Source organism: Zophobas morio, unplaced genomic scaffold, assembly GCF_036711695.1.
Source record: "Zophobas morio isolate AGI-343-1 ecotype UQ-CSIRO unplaced genomic scaffold, CSIRO_AGI_Zmor_V1 ptg000058l, whole genome shotgun sequence".
NCBI lineage: Eukaryota > Metazoa > Arthropoda > Insecta > Coleoptera > Tenebrionidae > Zophobas > Zophobas morio.
Window position 1 is genome coordinate 7,757,635 of NW_026972163.1, and position 13,749 is coordinate 7,771,383.

At 33.3% G+C, this 13,749-nt stretch overlaps 2 protein-coding genes across 9 annotated transcripts in view; one reads left to right on the plus strand and one right to left on the minus strand.

The window, feature by feature from the left end:
* Positions 1 to 13,749, minus strand: part of LOC135143098 (uncharacterized protein) — a 342,333-nt gene that overhangs the window by 266,573 nt on the left and 62,011 nt on the right. The gene's annotated exons all lie outside the window — the stretch shown is intronic.
* LOC135143273 (putative nuclease HARBI1) lies at positions 6,559 to 8,491 on the plus strand. The gene is made up of 8 exons (XM_064075145.1): positions 6,559 to 6,839; positions 6,893 to 6,950; positions 7,021 to 7,423; positions 7,477 to 7,558; positions 7,614 to 7,761; positions 7,813 to 7,957; positions 8,020 to 8,313; positions 8,366 to 8,491. Exons 3-8 carry the CDS (start codon positions 7,384 to 7,386, stop codon positions 8,479 to 8,481), a joined length of 825 nt encoding a protein of 274 aa, XP_063931215.1. The 5' UTR covers positions 6,559 to 6,839; positions 6,893 to 6,950; positions 7,021 to 7,383; the 3' UTR covers positions 8,482 to 8,491.

Here is a 13,749-nt window from a genome sequence, read left to right on the forward strand (position 1 = left end):
ATCCCCGAATCACGCTAAAGTTTGAGGTTTTATCGAAACCAAGAAAGTGAACACAGGTAAATAGAATGGCAAATCAAAATTAATAACTAACTTTCGCAAAGTGTAAATCAATTCACTTTAACTAAGACTTTTCTTAAAATAATCGACGTTTTTTTTTTACGAAAAAACAAAGAACGATTTGAAATGCAATATATAATATATCGAAATGGCGATTCCCATGCAAATTTTTTAGAATTTTTTGATAGCTGTTCTTTTAGTTTTTCCCTATTTTTTAATTTATAAACGATCCCTGTAATATGGTGAACAAAATAAAAAAAAAGATTATTCAAATCGGTCAAGCCGTTTTTCAGTTTTAGCGAGACTAACAGGAACATCAATTGATTTTTATTAATAATAATAATAATTTATTATCCAACAGGTTACCCTAATGACAGGACAAATCTAAATAATTACTTACATGAATAACCAACACAAAAATAATTAAAATAACAAAAACATAATTCCAAGTATAAACTAATTTGAATAAAATATATCAGCTATATATCTATCTGCACATCGACACATTGTGGTAATTGGCGAACGACGAAGGATATTAGTTCGGACGGTGGAGATATGAATGGTGTTAACATATCTCGATGCTGGCCGAGGGACATTAAATCTAATCTGCGGTAATAAAGATGGGCAATCAATTTTGTTGTGAATAAGCTTACACAAGAAGTTAGCCGCATGCAGATCCCTTCGAACCATCAAAGAGGACATCTTGTGTCGTTGGAGAAGACTTTCCATCTCAATACCTCTGGCCGGATAATTACCATCAATTTTGAATGAAAGGAATTTCAAAAATTTCCTGTGCACTTTATCAAGAAGCATGTGCTGACACATGTATATGGGATACCATATTAGTGAGGCATACTCTAATTTCGAAAGAACATATGCAAAGAAGAGGGATTTAATTACGTCAATATTGTTGAAAAATTTTGAAGTTCTCATGACAAACCCCAAAGATTTATTTGCAGCATTGCAAATGTTGGTAAGATGAATATCAAAAGTCAAGCAGCTATCAAAAGTAACTCCAAGATCTTTGATCGATGTTTTTCGTTTTAACAGTGTACCTTCTATTGAATAAGAAAAATCAACGATATTAAGTTTTCGACAATATGAAATGTAGCAACATTTATTAAGATGAATAATAAGTCTATGTTGATAGCACCATTCCACGATTTTCATAAGTTCACGTTGTAAAAGCTCAGCATCATAAAGGCTTGAGATTTTAGAATAAATTTTCAGATCATCAGCATAAGCTAAAATACTGCAGTTTAAAGATTCCAAAAGGTCATTGATAAATAGACTGAAGAGGACAGGCCCAAGGTTAGAGCCTTGTGGGACTCCAGATCTTGACAAAAAACGAAGAGGTAAAACCATTGTAAAATACATAATTGTTACGATTTATTAAGTAAGATTCCACCAGTTTGAGAAGGGGATAGTTAAATCCAAAGTTATTAAGTTTGCTTAACAGAATGTCGTGAGGAAGAACATAAAAAGCTCTGGAAAAGTCAGTATATATTACGTCTATTTGTTCTCGTTGATCAAGTGCCACCCTTAGATCTTGAACAAGCACTGCAAGGTTTGTAGATGTAGATCTACCAGTTTTTAATCCATGCTGTCCTAAACTGATATGCGAACGAGTATTATTGTAAATGCAACTATATAATGCCTGTTCAAAAACTTTGGCAAAAACTTTCTCTGGGGATACTTAATTAATTTGAAAAACAATGTAAATGGGTTTACTGAGAACTTACTTGCATGAATATGAAATTTCAACATTAACTATTCAAGAAGAAAACACCTCAAAATACACTTGGAATAAATTCAGTATAGTGCACGGCTGGTTGCGTAATCTTATTATATAGGGTAGAAGATTAAAAAATGGGGGTTGGTGTGAAAATTTAGGGTTATATATATTTTTTGATGCCGAATGTTAAAAAAATAAAAATAAAAAATTTTGTCCAAAAAATAAAGAAAAAAATTTTAGGGTGGGCCACCCTTATCACTTAGGGGCAGTGTTGGGCATTATTTAGATATTTGTAATCTAGATACATATTTGGGTATCTATTATCTGTATATAGATAAAATCAAATTTAAGCACAAAATATCTGTATCTAGATACAAAATAAATGCCAAAGATACAGATACATCTTTTTATTGTACTTTTTTTTATTAGTTGGTAGTTTAGTTACTGTAATACTAATGTTGACATTTCATGTTGGTGATGGTAGTTCCATAGACAAAAATAGAGACAAGAGGTCCACTAATAGTGTTCTATGACTCTAACTAATACTCCATTTAATCATTTTCGCCATTTTCTATACCGTAGCCTTCAGTACTATCCATCTTTAAATATAATCCTGAAGGGTAACAAATGTGAGATCTCATAATTCTAAGATGGTCTTTTAAATGCTATAAACCATAATTCACTATTCACTGAATTTTACAATAAACGCTTGTAGGGACAACACATTTTACCTGCTTAGGCAGGAAGTTGGTTGTAACGGGTGTTCAATTGACAAATCACTTAGAGAAAGCGTTGGAATTTCATTTAACACAAACGGTATGTCTGTTCTTATAACATCCACTTGGTAGAAACCACTGTTACCTATACTTCTATACTTATATAATAAAGCTGAAGCTTTTGTTTATTTGAACGCGCTAATCTCAGAAACTACTGGTTCAAATTCAAAACATCTTTTTGTGTTAGATAGTCCATGTATCATATCTGCATATAGGCTATATAACATCACGCTACGATTATTAGGAGCGAAGTAGCAATGAAAAATTCGGAAAAACGGGAAAATTATTCCTCCTTTGACAGCTTCCGTTGCTTACGCTGCTTAGGGCCGGTCTTTTCACCTCCTGATAGAGTTCCTGATTATTTTTATCTACTAGACAATGTCAAATGGAGTCTTTTCACCACCTGATAAAATTATCTTCCAGATAAATAGCTCTTATTCGGCAGATACACTATTCGGGGTTAAAGTTACGTAAAAATCATGTATGACGAAATTGTTCCCCTCTAAAAGTTCTAAAGATAAGTCCGCGACAGCATATGTCTATCTTTTCAGGTCGAGTCAGTATAACCTTTTTTATGGTAATGAAATTTGTTCTAAAATAATAATGCATCTATATAAATAAAAATGAATCGCCGAAATGTATGTACGCTCATAACTTCAGAACGACTGCATCGAATTGGATGATTCTTTTTTTTACGTGTTCCTTATTGTCAGGACAAGGTTTATATGTAAGAAAATTTATAAAAAATAAGACAGCTAAAAGATAAAAAAAAATTAAAAATTTTGTATGGGAATCGCCACTTCGAAATGAATAGTTGGCGTTCCTGACGGACCTTGGTTAAAGTGAATTTAATTACACATTGCGAAAGTTTCTTATTCATTTTGATCTGCCATTCTATTTACCTATATTCAGTTTGTTGGTTTCGACAAAACCTCAAACTTTACCGTTATTCGAGGATTTGATTTGAAGTTTTCAATATTTTAAAATGCTCAAGACAAAATTTACAGATTTGATTGACTGAAAATAATTCTGTCGTTTTATGAAGTTCATTAAAATGCCGAGAAGACGACAAGCTCACATAGGTCCACGAAGTCAATCAAATGTGCGACGAACTATCTCAGGTGCAAACCCCAATGATTTATTTCATGGGTAATTCGGATACGGAAGTTGATCAGCGTTGTGCTCATAATCAACATAATCAAACATTGAAGCGAGACATTGGGTGGTATGAATAAAACTGAGTAGAAACTAATATTCGAAGTACGAAGTACCTACTTCATTATTACTCTTATGTACCTGACCACCTACTCTATGTACTGAGTACCTACTTGGAAACATTGTATCTCCCCGGACACAAACTGAACATCTACGCGTTTTGTGAGCATTTAATCTAAAAATGAGCATCGGCGTGGCAAATAACTGAGCTGTCTGTAAAGCAGCTTAGAAAACGAGTAGGATCGTTGTAAGAGTGAATTTTAACTAAACATGGCGACTTTCATGAACGTGGAACGTGGTCAAAAGGTGCATTCAGTTTGAAAAACACATTAGAAGCAGGAATATCGAAAACTTTTCATGTACCTTAATTAACTTTTATTTATGCATAAATTGTGCAGTGCGTTCTTTCTAACACTGGCCATAGAGATTCCCATCTCAAGGTGTCTACCCCATACTAACTTATATTTTGGTGACTCGATTTTTGCCTTGATGGTTGAACACTGTCACTGTTGTCCTTTTTTGTTGTATCGAGATGCTACTTGAGCATCAACTGTTACCTACTGAAGTATTAGTATCATCTAGAAAAACTAGAAATATTTTGATTTGATATTCGAGTAGATACTTCGTATTTCGAGTATGAGCATCTACTGAGTTTTATTTATATCAACCATTGTCAAAAAATTGATCGAACGTTGTTTCGACAGAACTTCCTTCGCACCAAAAGTATAATGAAACATATAATCAGCATTTTCGAGTTGAGTATTTTCTTCACACAATTTTGTGATGACCAACAGTTACGATCAACACGTATACCACCTTGGATTGGTGCACTGTAATACTAAAAATAACTGTATTGTATTCCCAAAATTATCTGCGAAAATCGAGTGAACCATTCCATCAATTTTTTGGGGGGAATAAATAAATATTCTTAACAATTTACCATGCTTACAATAATTTTAAAACGTCTGCAAGATCTCAAAGTATTCATTTTTGCAACTCTTGAGTTATTCACTAAAATAAATTGACTGATCCATATATTTTTTTGAATCACTGTAAAAGCAAATCTAAAAAATATGAATGCAATGATAAATTACGAAAACATACTGATGATATTTTCCACATTTTAGATTTATTCGGCAAAATCTTGAGATGACGTCTTCAAGTTTTTGGGCTTGATAAACAGATATATTTTGATTGAAAACCTGCCATGTCAAACAGTAACTTCAAAACGTCTGCAATATTTCAAAATTCAGTTTTGCAATTCTTGATTCAATCAATAAAATAAATTGACTCAGTGATTAATTTTTTTGAGACACCCCCTATAAGCAAAACGAAAAAATATGAATGGAATGATAAATCACAAGTATAGTCTCATCCTATTTTGGACATTTTAGATAGGATTCATTTGGGCTGACGTCATCAATTTTTTGGAGGAGATAAGTAAATATATTTTGAATAAAAATTTATTATGCTTATCATATGTTTAAAACATCTGCAAGATTTCAAAGCATTCGATTTTGCAGATTCAAAATTAAATTGTAGGTGAAACGAAGTTCACGGGGTCAGCTAGTAAGTTATAAGAACAGACATGTCGTTTGTGTCAAATGATATTCCAACGCCTATTGTGAGTGATTTTTCAATTGAACACCCGTTATTTGTACATATTATGAAATAGGAGTAATGTTTTATTGTAAAAAAATTCCTTAAAGGTACACTGACCGGCAAAAAAAATCGGCCACCTTGAAAAATTTCGCAAAACCACTTTAAAAATTATTAATTCAACTAGTGATAGTTATTTTATTAAAGAACCATTCCACTATTGACACCACATGTACAAATAAGCAAAAAAAGAAGACATATAAACGCAGAATTCAATTTAATTTAACAAAATAACAGAAACAGACCAAGTACGATATTTTCTTAATTAAAACAATAAACTGTTGTTGTAAACAGTGTTTTTCATCATTTGATTATAAGTTTGGCAGTTAATAAACGTTTTCACACGAAAACAGTGCCGGTAACTCTTGCAAACGGTTCTCAAATTGTCGCTCGGTTTCTGTTGTTTTGTTAAGTTAAATTTAATTCTGCCTTTATTCGTCTTCTTTTTTTTGCTAATTTATATATACATCATGTGTCAATAGTGAATCGTTCTTTAATAAAATAACGATCACTAATTAATTTAATAATATTTAAAGTTTGGTTTTGCGAAATTTTTAAGGGTGGCCGATTTTTTTTTTGCTGGTCAGTGTATTATATATTTTCAGAAAAAAAAATTCTTGCGTATTACATAATGATTAATTTTTTTAATTAGTACAAATTAATTTTGTAATAGAATGTGAATCAATACTGCTGTAAAATGCTATTTTTTTTAAATTAACAAAACAGTTTCTTCTTCTGCACCTTTACAGCAGGTGTTTAGCAGCGGAAGACAACTTCTTACACCGAGAAAAATTTATTTAAGTAAGTAAAAACTTGTTATCAGTAGTGTTATTTTGGCCAAAATTTCAAAAAATATCTCTTTTTTTTTATCTATTATCTAGATACATTTCGAAAAAAATGAAAACAATATGTATCTTATCTTATTCCCCGGATTAAGTACACAAGAGGAAAACAAACTGTTACAAAAAAATTACATAGGAATATTTTTTGCTTAATTCAAAACGAATAAATCTGCAATTAAAATTTTAATATTATCAGGCTGTGTCCTTAAAAATCGAAAAAACTAAAAGTAACGAAAAACTTAGAAATATGAAAAATTAATTTTAAGAGTACAGACCAGGGACCTTACTCCTGACAAAACTCACCGATGAGTTTTGTCACTTCGTGACATATGTCACCGAGTTTTAGTGACATCGTACTCTTGATACGTGAGAAAAAACGTGTGTGAGTTCTATCATCAAGTGACTTATTTTTATGACTGACGTACTCCTGACAAGTGAGAAATTTGTCACACACGATAAAAGCCGTTCACAAATCAGTGAGTGGCAACGATCAGAAAAACAGTGGTGACTTTTGTACCAAAGCTTTTATACATGTGTTAATAGTGTAAATGGGAGGTAGGTTTACTCAAATTTTTTGATTGAATTATTTTCTAATTTATAAATTTTAGTTTTCTTGTAAATCAAAACATTTTCAGAAGTACATCTCAAGGCGGCAGCAAATAAAAAGTACCCACATTTATAAACATTTTTTACATATGTTTCTTCTATTTTTCTAAATGGATTTTTTTTCTTTTAGAAAACCATTTACCCAATATAAAATGGATGAACTTCACATGGCCGATATTTTAGAAGAACTGGAAGATGCTGAAGAAGATAATGCAATTGTTCCAGCTTTACGGGTTACAATTGATCCGTTGGAGACATTACCGGAAAATCAATTTGTTAAAATCTTTAGGGTGTCAAAAATTTTATTTAGATTTATTGTGGGGTTACTTGCTCCATTTATGCGTCCTCAAAATCGTGGTACAGATTTGGCTATAAACACGCGTGTAACTAAAAATTTTAACTATTTACAACATCTAAGAATATAATCTAAATTCATATGAAATCAGTATAAATATGGTACTATTATTTTAGGTGTTGGCTGCTTTACGGTTTTATGCCGGAGGGAGTTATCAAACGGATATTGGTGTCAATAAGTTTGTCTCCATATCTCAACAAAGCGTCAGTCGTTCTATAAAAGAAGTTACAGATGCTTTGAACAGACCACAGATTCTGAATAGATTTATCAAATTTCCTCAAGATATTCAAGAATTGAATAGTTGCAGACGAAAGTATTGTAGTAGGTAATATTTCTTCCCAACCAACCCATTACCGGCATTCCTATAGATTTTACGAAAAATTTGGTTTTCCTGGAGTGGTAGGATGCATAGATTGCACTCACGTTGCAATAGTACCTCCTCCAGGTAATAATCCTGAAATGCCAGAAAGGGCTTTCGTAAACAGAAAAGGATACCATTCTATTAACGTGCAATTGGTAAAGCAATATTTTATGGTAGAAATGAAATCATCTCAGAAATATTTTTAGATTTGTGACTCGAATGCAAAAATTTTGAATATTGTAGCAGCTCATGCCGGCAATACGCATGATTCTTTCATTTGGACCAATTGTGAGGTCGAAAGGGTGATGAGGCAAATCCACGGTGAGGGACGATCAAATTATTATTTGTTAGGTGTGTAACTCAGCTAGTAAAAATGATCCATTTTAATTAAAGTACTTAATTCTATGTTGTAGGTGATTCAGGTTATCCTCTCCGACCATGGCTACTAACATCATTTAATTATGAGCCAGCTCCTGATACACCTGAATACAGGTACAACGTGGCTCACAAAAGTGTTAGGAGTATAATTGAAAGATGTAATGGGATACTGAAGGCCAGATTTAGATGTTGCCTTAAAGATCGAGTGCTGCACTACAAGCCAGAAATGGCGTGTAAAATAATAAACGCATGTGCTGTTCTTCACAATTTGTGCACAGACCACCACATGCCTGTACCCGAGGATGAAGAAGTAATAGATGTGAATGACGGTGAAGCAGGGAATATTCGTTGATCAGTGGGAACTAACAAGAATTTGTTTAGGTTTAATTCAAGCTCCACCATTGGAAGAAAACGAAAGAGCACAAGGACGCATTAATCCAGAATTAGTGGCGGGAAGGAATACCCGTGCTCGTTTGATTCGAGCTAGATTTCAATAAACCCCAAAAAACTAATTCATTATACTTAATTTTCAAATTATTATTGATAATAACAACAAAATTCTATTCTTCAACAAGTAAAAAAAAATTACGGTTTCAAAGTGAGTAAAGCATTTGCAATATTATTCAATGCTGCAGCGATACTTTGTACCTCCTTTGATTGGTTTCTTAAAACCTCCAACTTTTCTTTATAATAACCTTCTTTAATTTCAAGCTTTTTTTTGAGATAGCTAGCATACTCGTCGTGGCTTGCCCGTAAACGTTTTTGCCTTTTAGAAACAACAGGGACATTAGTCACCGGTGTTGGTGCTGTTTGGGACTTCGAGGGCAATTTGCGATAGCTAGTAGGAGGCGAGTAGGAATTTTCTGTTCTAAAGCCATCACAACTATTAACAGACGAAGGGCTAATTGGTGGCGATACGTGAAAACGTACATCAGCAGATGTTGAAGGCTCATTACTTAAAATTTCGTGAGACGGTGCCTCTGTCGACCCCCACGTCACTACTGGCTGTGGCGCATTAAGGCCCCTGATAGCCATGGGTGATATTAAAGTGGCAATATCTTTTTCCAAACGATTTAACGGTTGGATATCTGCAGTACCGCCCCCAGTTTTTTTTGTTTCTTTTAAATTTTTTGCAGCTTTTTGTTTCGTCCGCATACGCAGATCTTGCCACGTCTAAAATACAAATAAAATATACCAACCAATATTTTGTTTTAGTGTTATTCACACCTTTCGCCAAGATTTCCAGTCACGTCCTGGACCCGGCAAGCTGTTTAATTCCTCTGCCAATTTCATCCACAAATTCCGTGCGTCCACTTTTGTGAATTCAGAGGAAAATTTTCCCGACAGCAATTTGGCATTACGCTGCATAAACTCGATTAAACAGCTTTTTTGGTCTTCACTCACTTTCATTTTTGAGTTTATACTTGGGTATTTAAACTTAAATGAGAACTTGTCAAATTAATTTGACAGTTGTTGCACAGTTGCCATAGCGTTTCGGTGAGAAAAAGCGTCAGTGCCTTTTGTCATCTCACCGATTGTCGAGAGTACGTCAATTAAGGAAATGAATGACTTTGAAAATGATGAGTTTTGTCATCAGTGACAAATGTCACCCAAGTCGAGAGTAGACCCCCAGGAATACTGAAGTTTTAATTGCAGATTTATTCGTTTTGAATTAAGCAAAAAATGTTATTCCTATGTCATTTTTTTGTAAAATAGAAAATACAGTTTTTACTTCCCGAGCGTAAGCAAAGGAAGTATTGTAATCGAGTCCGTCGGCCGACTCTCTACTTTTACGTTTTCTCGATCTTTCATGACCCCTAGAAGACGAAGAAATAGGTCTCCCATTTCCGTCTGTCTGTCCGTCTGTCCGTCTGTCCGTCTGTCCGTCCGTCTGTCCGTCTGTCCGTCTGTCCGTCTGTTGTCACGGATTTTTATTAGACAGATAATCTCCGAAAGTGCTCGACCGATTGTTGTGAAATTTTGTACTTATATTAAGAATATCATGTAGATGGTAAAACGCTAACCAAAATTTGTCGAATCATCCCCACCACTAAAGCGATGACGTCACTTCAAAATTGTACATAGTAAATGGGTTTTCAATTGTATAAAATAACATAGTCCTACACATGTAGTTTACAACTCTGAATCGACTTTTCACCCGAAACGTCCAGATTTTTGGAAAAAAAATCAAAATTATAAAACAACATTTTGAAATTTAATTTTTAATCTGCTAACCAGAATGCTTTGAAATGTTGCAGATGTTTTAAGGCTATAAAGAGCATCATAAATCTTTAGTCAAAAAATATTTGCTTATCCCCTCCAAAAACTTGATGACGTCAGCTCAAAAGTTTGTGGAATAAATCATATCTAAAATGTACAAAATATGATGAGTCTGTACTTGTGAACTATCACTCCATTAATATTTTTTGGATTTGCATATACAGGGTGACTCAAAAAAATTAATGAATGCGTAAATATATTTTATTGATTTAATCAGGAACTACAAAACCGAATGCTCTGAAATCTTGCAGATGTTTTAAGGTCATAAAGAGCATAATAAATGTTTAGTCAAAATATATTTGCTTATCCCCTCCAAAAACTTGATGACGTCAGCTCGAAAGTTTGCCGAATAAATCATATCTAAAATGTACAAAATATGATGAGCCTGTACTTGTCATTTATCACTCCATTCATATTTTTTGGATTTGCATATACAGAGTGACTCAAAAAAATTAATGAATGCGTAAATTTATTTTATTGATTTAATCAGGAACTACAAAACCGAATGCTTTGAAATCTTGCAGATGGTTTAAGGTTATAAAGAGCATAATAAATTTTTAGTCAAAATATATTTGGTTATCTTCTACAAAAAACTGATGACGTCAGCTCAAAAGTTTTCCGAATAAATCGTATCTAAAATGTACAAAATATGATGAGTCTGTACTTGTGATTTATCATTCCATTCATATTTTTGGATTTGCATATGCAGGGTGACTCAAAAAAATTAATGAAGGCGTGAATTTATTTTATCGATTTAATCAGGAATTACAAAACCGAATGCTTTGAAATCTTGGGAATATTTTAAAGTTATTATAAGCATGGTAAACTTTTGTTCAAAATGTATTTGTTCATCCCTCCTAAAAAAATTGATGACGTCACGCTTACATTTTGCTGAATAAATCCTATCTAAAATGCAAAAAATATGATGAGTTTGTACTTGTGATTTATCATTCCATTCATATTTTTTAGATTTTCTTAAGAGGTGGTTCAAAAAAATTAATGAAGTCAATTTATTTTATTGATTAAATTAAAGGCAACACTTATTATTAGTATTACACCCCAACCAACCCAATTTGGTAGACACAAAATTTGTTAAAGGAAAAACTCGGTTGAAACATAAGGGTAGCACGCTTATTTACATCGACTTTAACATTACAGACCTGCATTTGTTTTATGCGTTCACTTGATTCCGCGAATGTGAAATAGACATGTTTATAATCAACCAATTGTGAATTTCACCGTCAAGAATTAAAATAAAACCCAATGTTTTATATAATAAGCGGAAGTCGAAGCAATAAAACCGACGGTCGTTTTGTTTACAGTTTCTGTGTTTGGCTCTCACGTATGCTGTTACGCCTGTCATCTTAAATTAACAATGTTTATACATACACGATTTTCAGTTGCCTCTGATACGTAGGTATACGTGAGTAAATTGTTTCGTTATTTTATTGATTATTACAAATCAATATTCAAACGACCCAATTCATTTTCCCGAAAATTTGAGAATATAATAATTTTATTCTTAGTATTACACTACATCTATCCCAACTGATATACGTGTCCTTGCAAAAATGTTGATGACGTCATCGCAATTTTTTTTTAAATTCCCACTACAAAAATGTAATGAGAAAAAAAACACAATAGGCATGCAGTCGTCAAGTTTCCGACAGCGAGGGAAGTACTGTCTAAACTCTTTAGACCAATTTTTTTTTCCTCTTGTGAACTCAATCTGGGGATATACTGTAGATAATTTTATTTTCCATATATCTGTATCTGTATCTAGATCATTGTAAAAGTATCTGTCCCTAACACTGCTTTGGGGTATAAAAAATAGTTTACAACCCAAGGTCCCTTTATAGTGATTAGTGATGTATATCATGACCTTGAAGAGACATGTTGATGACGTAGAAAACTTACGCGGGTAATTTGAAATCTAGTTATTTTTTCTCATTGCATTGCAAAAGCGATTTTGCCGAAACTGACATTGTGTTTACAAAACCTTTGTAGCAGGACGTAATCACAGTCAGGGTAGTTCACAACAAGATCCCAAAAACCCTAGCGAGGCACTTTCTATGTCACAAATGAGTGGTGGCTCCCCTTGCTCCTGTAACAGGTCTGTCTACAAACTCGCTGTATGCACTAACCTAGTCACTATTAAGGATCCTTGTTTACAACCTATTCTCGGACCTACCGAATAAACACAAAAAATTTCATAAAAATCGGTCAAGCTGTTTCGGAGGAGTTCGGTTGCAAACACTGTGACACGAGAATTTTATATACACGGTGATTCACGAATAGTGTCCGTTTTAAAAATTGTGTCTATGCAATCCAAAATACATTTTCACAGATTGCTTCGCGAATTATTCATTTGAATAATTTTTTATTATCAGAATTATCCAATTTTGAGAAACGTCATATTGATTAGTGAAGTTTCAAATAATTACTGTGATCTAAAATGATTACAAACGACGAGAAAACGACATGATACTAAAATTCGGAGAATGCAGAAAAAATGCAGCAGCGGTATAGCTAATTTGTACCCCAGTGTTTGGTCGACTAGAAGCAAAACTACGGGAAAGTTGGCCGCCTATTACAAAACCGAAACAAAATTTTCTGACAATTTGAAAAATATTTTTGACACATTTGACGTTTCTCAAAATTGGATAACTCTGATATTAAAAAAAGATTTAAATAAATCATTCGCGAAGTAGCTTGTGAATATATATTTTGGGTTGCATAAACATAACTATTACCACAGCATAGATATCAATCAGTAGAGACGGCTCGCCGTTTTTCGTGACCCGTTTTCGTGGGTGGTCGTTCGCATTATGACCGAATGAGGGCGCCCAACTGACGTCTAAAATATTTGAAATTTGGCAGTTTTGTTACAATATTTTTGCCAGTTTTGCTTGTTTAAGACTGCTTTTCCGGTAGAATTGTACAAATAGTATAAAAATGTAATTTTAACAATTAAAGGTAAAATCTTTGTCCGATTAATTTTCATACCGGATCCCTGTTGTGCGTCTTATTCTCTCCCTCATGTTTGGAATTCTTGGAAAAGATAGTAAACATAACACATTTTTTGTTTAAAAAGTCGTCGCAAACGAACAACAACGGTGGTTATGAATAAAATAAAAACTGTAACAAATCATCGTGTTTATATAATATATGGACTTTTCTTTTTTCTTATTGCGATTCACGATTATACGATTTGAGCAAACTAGACAGTTTGCAATAAACTGCGTACACGAATCAATTTTTGAAATTGTAAATGAAGTGATACTTTTTAAATTGGGTGGCGACATCTAGGAATAGTTTAGGCAACGACCATCCATGACGGCTTAAAATTCGGGTCAGAAAGAACAAAGGCGCCGACACGAGCTGTCTCTACTGATTGTTATCTATGCTGTGCTATTACAGCGGATGTTATTCGTGAATCACCCTGTATTAGATAGATTTAACAAAATGTCAATTGCCCAGCGCCT